The sequence below is a fragment of the Silene latifolia genome, chromosome Y (genome assembly GCF_048544455.1).
Source record: "Silene latifolia isolate original U9 population chromosome Y, ASM4854445v1, whole genome shotgun sequence".
NCBI classification, from domain to species: domain Eukaryota; kingdom Viridiplantae; phylum Streptophyta; class Magnoliopsida; order Caryophyllales; family Caryophyllaceae; genus Silene; species Silene latifolia.
Window position 1 is genome coordinate 148,316,322 of NC_133538.1, and position 6,926 is coordinate 148,323,247.

The window sequence follows — 6,926 nt, forward strand, 5'->3', positions numbered from 1 at the left end:
GGAGCTGAGGGAAAATAAATTAATGAGTTTAACGATATTGGTTTCTTTCTCTTTCCACTCCTCTTATTACCCTTTTCCCCTTCAAAACAATATTTCCCTCACTTGTCTCATATCTATCTCTTTGACATTTCTTACATTTGTCAAGCAAAGCATCATTTTTCCAACAAAGCATACATCCTTTAGGACATGCATCAATCTTTTCATGTGGAAGCTGAAGACCTTTAACCACTTTCTTTGTATTGTAGAAATTTTGGGTCATAACGTTACTATCGGGTATAACATCGTCAACCAACGTAGAAATACTATCAAAGGCTTTAAATGGCATATTAAACTCACATTTTAAAGTAACTATCCTGGATGCAACTTGTAACAATGTCATTCTGCTCCCCTCATATAAGGTTTTTTTCGGAAGCACTTAGCATGTCAAAAAAGGCTTTTGCTTTTGGGTTTTGTGGTTCTTCGTCAATCATTGTACACGGTCGTTATTAATAAAAGTATTAGACTCAAAGGCATCAAGTACCGTATCTCTATATGGGTTCTCATTTTGTTGGATTTGAGGCTGTTCGGGATCGGGAGAATATTTTTCTCCATGGGATATCCAATTGTAATAGTTTGGAAAAAAAACTATTTGTAATAAGATGCTCTTCTACTTCAATGTCAAGTAAATATTTTAAGTTTTTACATTTAGTACAAGGACATCTAAGTTTATGTTGTTCCAAATCATATGAATCTTGACATCTAGCAAATTAAATAAATTCACGAACTCCCTTTACAAATCTAGCAATAGGACGTTTCTTCTTATCTACTCTTTCTTCGTACATCCAGCTACGTTCAGATCTCTTCATTTTAATCTAGACAATATATAACAAACTAACCATTTTAAATAATATATCAACAAAAAATTCTAACTTTAAAATTGTGCTAATTTATCACATTATAGTACTTCAACAATAGTTATCTCATCCTCCATATTATACTAACTTCAAGATTTTAATTGGGTCCTTATCACTCGAGCCTAAACCCATCAATGTACGTATCAAGTCGCTAGAAAACACACATTTGTGATTTATTATTGGGAAAAAAAATTCGGAAGCAATTTCCCTTAGTTCTCCTAATACACAATGTGGAATAAATTTATATTCCACATATGTATTCAGAGAACATTAAGGAATTGCCACCAAACTCTTTTCTCATTAATAAAATCACAACTATATGTTTACTACCTAAGTGACTTGAAACGTACAAAGACAGTCCCAAAATGGGGACTATTCAAGAATTGCTCCTAATGAGTAATTCTTGAACGGGTACTAGGTCAATATTAAACAAGTTGTCAAAAATGTAAATAAAATTTTGAAAAATGCAATTTATACGGCATGCTCATTCTAACTTAATTTCGTCAATTAGATGATTAAAACATGTCATAATCCATACGAATCAAGGCAAATTTGTGTTATAACTAAAGTATGTAAAGTATTGACAATACTAACATTATTCTAATCAACAACTAACTAAACTCTATTCCAAGATCATAATCAATAACATTGCTAAAATTACACTAACATTAACAATAACTTACTACCTTTAACAATACTAACACTATACTACCTTCAACAATATTAACACTATACTACTTTCAATATTACTAAAACTAAGTTACTACCTTCAATAATACTAATATTATCAAGATAGCCTTCAATTACAATCCCTAATCATATGACATTAGCAATTTAACAAAACCCCCAATTTCTAACCCTAACTACAATTAATTTAGAACAATGCTAATTAAATTACCAATACATACTTAATAGGCATCAGAAATGTTTTTAAAACCATCATAACAATCTTATTACTAATTAAAGTGACAAATTAAACCAAAAAAATTAAGGATTTAAGTAATTAAATCAAATTGAGTCAAAAACAAATCTTTAGAAAAAAAAAAGAATAGTGAAGGAAACTCCGGTGGTCGGTGGTGATGTGGCGCCTACGGTGGATGGTTTGGCTCTCCGGTGGTGGTGGTGGTGGTGGTGGTGGTGGTGGTGGTTTCGTCGGGTATGTGTTGCGTGTATTTTTTTTTGTGTGGAATACAAGCGACGGGTGAAAGGAAGGAAGGATATGAAAAAGTTCATAGTCAGAGAATTGGCGACCGTCATCCGTCGCCAATTTGGCAACCGTTTTCAGTCGCCAATTTGGCGACTGTTTTCCTTCGCCAAATTGGATATTATTGCTTCGCCCTTGGATTTCATACGGATTTTGGGATAAGATTCCATAGTCGCCAAATTGGGGACTATTTTCGGTCGCCCACTTTTTTTTTTCCTGTCGCCAAATTGGCGACTGTGCTTACAGTCGCCTGCTTTAGATGTTTTTAATAGATATTCTTGTAGTGATTGAATCCGATTAAAAAGTCTTGTTTTTTTTTCGAAGTTTGTTGTTTGGGAGGATTTGGGAGAGAAGAGTAGAGAGAGAGGGAGCAAAGTTAGTTATGGTCTTTTTTTAAAAAAAAAAGTCGATGACCCTTTTGCAACCCCCTAAATTTACTTGAATAAAGAAAACTTATTCACCATTTTTTTTTTTTGACAATAATGAACTGCATATATATAAATGTAACCAGAGAGTATACAACTTAGCCAGTGGCCAGACTAACTGACCAGTGAACGTACAAACGAAGGAAACTACGAATTGTGCTCAACGTGTGGCACAATTCGACTGGTACTGGCGTTGTGGAGGCCAGAACTGAGGATAATTTTTTTGATGTTACTCTGAAAGAAACAGAAGTTTGTGAAGCTGAGTGAGCTCTGTACATGGTGAGAAGGAGGCCTTTCGTCGAGGCTGCAAACACCGTGGGAGCCCTCACATTCTGAAAAACTGGATTGCCTGCCATTGTATCCAAGGAAGAAACAGTGTAGCAATCCCTTAGAGCTGACCTGTGAACTGGAATAAAGTATGTTATTTCAGGAGAAAACCTAGCACAGTTTAAGACTGGTATTGAAATCTTGATAGAAGATCTAGCAAAGGAAGGCCAAAACACCGACAGCTGGGAATGAGATGCAAAAAGATAGTCCGACAAATGTAAAATCTGAGCCGGATCAAGACTACAGTTGTCAAAGACTACCGAATTACGAATCATCCAAATAGCCTTTATAATACAAAGAAAAAGAAGAAGGCACCGATCAGCATGCGCAGCGTTTTTGTGGAAAAAAACAACAAAATCTGCAAGCCATTTTTGCAAACATGCCCCTGGGTTAGCAACCGAATTAATACCAAGAGGCGAAGAAAGCCAAACATGTCTAGAAACAGAACACGAACGAAAAAGATGATCTAAAGACTCTGGAAAAGAGTGACAAAACACACAGGAGGTACTAACCTGAAGGCCTCTGACAGATAGATTAACTAAAGAAGGAAGGATATTATGTACAATACGCCAAACCAGGAGAGGGAGCTTAGGAGAACAACGGAGATTCCAAAGAACTTTCCAAGGAAATGAAGAGTAAAACGAGGGAGAGCAGGAAGTAGGCATGTCGGATAACAAGAAGTCGTAGCCTGAGCGAACTGTATAGATTCCATCTTCCGTGTACTTCCAATAGAGGAAGTCATCAATATCAATATGAGGAGGTTCCATAGCAAGAATAGTTCTGGCACAAGGAGGTTGAAACCAACGATAAACAGTAGCATGATTCCAAGTTCCAGAGTCAGAAATCACATGAGATAGAACCGGCGTGACAGAAGATGCAGATACACGCACGGAGGGAGTAGTTCCATTCACCCAAGGGCTGGAAAACAGATCAACTGAGGAACCATTCCCAAGCTTCCATGCGAACCCAGGAGACAAAGCATCAGCAGCGCGACATAATCCAGACCAGAAAAAAGAAGGATGAGAGACCTTTGATCTTGCCGAAGGAATAGGCACATCCTTTTTGTACTTTGGAACCATAAATCTTGATAACAAACCAGATGGTTGATGCTGCATGCGCCAATAATTTTTCAAAAGAGTTGTCTGGCTTAATAAAGCGACAGATTTCAAACCAAGGCCGCCATTTGCACGAGGAAGCTGCAAACAATCTCTAGAAAGCCAGTGAATAGATCTGTGGCGAGCATCTTTGCGCCACCAAAAAGCAGCAATCAAAGAGTCGATCTTCTTACAAATCCCAACAGGAAAGGGAATAGAAGCCATAAGAAACCGGATTGAACCCAGAATAATAGTATTGATAATAAGCAGCTTACATGGCTGGCTGAGATGTAAAGAAGACCAGGCTAGGATGCGACTTGTAAGTCTATCCACCAAAGGTTGAAACAGCAAAGATTTCTTAGAAGGAATATCAACAGGGACTCCCAAATAATTCCCAAAACAAACAGATGTTCGCATCCTCAGAATGGACGCCATGTGAGCCTTAAAATCAGGAGGTGCATTTGGACTAAATTTAACAAAAGACTTGTCCAAATTGATCATTTGACCAGATGCAAGCTCAAAACACCGAAGCAAATCCCTTAGATTCTCAAAAGCAGATGGAGTTGCCTTACAGCAAATAAAAGCATCATCAGCATAAAACAGATGTGAGATGGGGGGAGCGTACCGAGAAATCTTAAGTCCATTTATCGCATTAGACTTCTCCATTTGACGAAATTTGTGCAAGAGAGAATCTCCATACACATGATAAACAAATAAGGTGAAAGAGGATCCCCTTGACGCAAGCCACAAGAAGGTTTAAAGGTACTAGATGGCTCTCCGTTAATAATGATATTATATGTGACAGTTGAAATACATTCCCAAATAATATCTTGCCAGAAAACCGGAAAGCCAAATTTCTTCAAAACCGCAATAAGGAAAGTCCATGAAACACGATCGAAAGCCTTATGCATATCAAGCTTCAAAGCAGCATAAGAAACAGAGCCTCTCTTTGTCTTGTTAAGATAATGCATAATCTCTTGAGTAATAACACAGCTGTCTGACATAAGCCGAGAAGGAACAAACGCCTGCTGAGAGTCCGAAACAATAGATGAAATAACAAGCTTGAGGCGATTGGCAAGACACTTGGAAGCAAGCCGGTAAATAACATTACAGAGACTGATAGGACGGTACTGTGAGATCTGTTCCGGTTTCTCAACTTTAGGTATAACAATAATATGAGTGTTGTTCCATTGTTTCAGCATAACGCCAGAGTTAAGGAAACGAAGAAGAGCCAAAGCAACCAACTGACCAATCTGGGGCCAAAACATCTGGAAAAACTTAGGGGTTATGCCATCAGGGCCAGGTGATTTGGATCCATCCATACCATTAAGAGCACATATAATATCGTGTTTCGTGAAAGGAGCAGATAACAGTAAACAAGCGCTTGAGCTGAGCACTGGAAGATCCAGGGAGTCAAGCAAAGGGGCAATAAAACCTCGGGGTGAGCCAGGATCTTGAGGGGGGGTGGCCCCCAAAAGACCTTGAAAGAATGAAGTAACTTCCAACGAAATCTGAGCCGGAGTATAAAGCCATTCTCCAGAGCTAGAAAGCAACGCAAGAATACGCTGATGAGAAGCTCGTTGTTTGACACGGGAATATAAGAACCGTGACGGGAGACCATCAAGAACCTCATTCTTCAACTTAGCCCGTTGCAACCAGTAATCATGCTGTAACTTCAAAAGGTGAAGTTGTGCAGAACGAACTTGTTGAAAATTTGTTGCTGAATGAAAATCCACGATCTCCGTGCAGCAACGATGAGTTTTACGCTGAATCTCCACCGATTAATACCATGGGACAGGCGATGATGAATCACCCACTGCATTATAGAAAAGCGAACAGACGAAAGGCGGCGAGATAAAATGTACATCGGAGAACCAGTAACAGGTAGAGCCCACGCACAAGCAACGATATGGGCAATCTCAGGTGAGCCTAAACACCAGTTATCAAGACGGTACGGGCGTTTACAGGTCCTTGAAGGATGGAAAAACTTGAGGATAATTGGAGCATGATCCGAGACAAGAATTGGAAGATGCATGATAGATGCCGCAGGGAAAAGATGTAGCCATTCAGAATTGGCATAAGCGCGATCAAGGCGTTCCATAATAAGTTGATCATCGGATCTATTATTCATCCAAGTAAAAAGGGGACCAAAGAAAGGAACATCAAGCAAAGAATTGTCAAATCTCCAGTTGGTGAAATCCTGTTGACCGCGAATGATATGTGAACCACCTAATTTATCTGAATGCATTTCCACCTGATTAAAATCGCCAATAATTAGAAAGGGGGACAGACCCGAAATTAAAGCTGAAATATTATTCCATAAAGATAGACGAAGGTCGATACATGGTTCACCATAGATAAACATAACATACATATCATGTTTCGTACAACCATTATTTACATTCAAACATAAATTACACAAAATAAAACGAGAGCTAATAGTAAAAGAACTAAGTACAACAGAGTCATCCCAACGCAAAAGAAGACCCCCACTATGTCCATCTGAATCAATGCCACAAAAATTAGGGAGTCCAAGATGGGCTGTCTTAGAGGCAGCATATGCTAAAGAAGTCATAGTTTCTTGTAAAAACAAAATTGACGGATGATATTGCTGGATACACCAAAACAAAAACGGAATTGTAGGATCATCCATCTCTCCTAATCCCCTACAATTCCAGGCAAAAGTAGTCATCGGAAACCTGGTGGCGAATTAAGGTCCACCACCAGACCTGTCGCTGTCAAACCTGCAACGCTGTAACAGTACAAGAGAGAAAACGGTAAGGGATGAGAAAGAAAGTGAGAAAGGAAAAGCTCATCTGGACGAGCGCGCTTGGGAGGCAAAAGGTCCAAACTGTCAGAACCAAGAGAACTGAAACAACGCTTAGCGTTGGGCCTCACAAGAACAGCAACATCATTAGAAGACACAGGGGAAGCATAAGAAAAAGGAGGAACCAAAGACGGACTTAGTATCAATTTAGGATCA

The 6,926-nt window shown here is 38.9% G+C and overlaps 1 protein-coding gene across 1 annotated transcript; it reads right to left on the minus strand.

The window, feature by feature from the left end:
- Positions 1-2,620: 2,620 nt before the first annotated feature.
- On the minus strand, positions 2,621-6,518 carry LOC141629152 (uncharacterized). Its single transcript, XM_074442199.1, has 3 exons — positions 5,732-6,518; positions 4,778-5,663; positions 2,621-4,676 (listed from the first exon to the last, which is right to left on the minus strand). The coding sequence occupies exons 1-3, from the start codon at positions 6,516-6,518 to the stop codon at positions 2,621-2,623; spliced, it is 3,729 nt and encodes a 1,242-aa protein (XP_074298300.1).
- Between the last annotated feature and the right edge of the window lie 408 nt (positions 6,519-6,926).

Excerpts from the sequence above, each read along its gene's own strand:
- LOC141629152 (XM_074442199.1), bottom strand. The coding sequence starts at position 6,518 with ATGACTTCTTTAGCATATGCTGCCTCTAAGACAGCCCATCTTGGACTC. Across the intron at positions 5,664-5,731 it reads TCATCATCGCCTGTCCCATG|CAACAAATTTTCAACAAGTT; the intron begins GTATTAATCGGT and ends ATTTTCATTCAG. Across the intron at positions 4,677-4,777 it reads TTTGGCTTTCCGGTTTTCTG|GGGATCCTCTTTCACCTTAT; the intron begins GCAAGATATTAT and ends GCTTGCGTCAAG.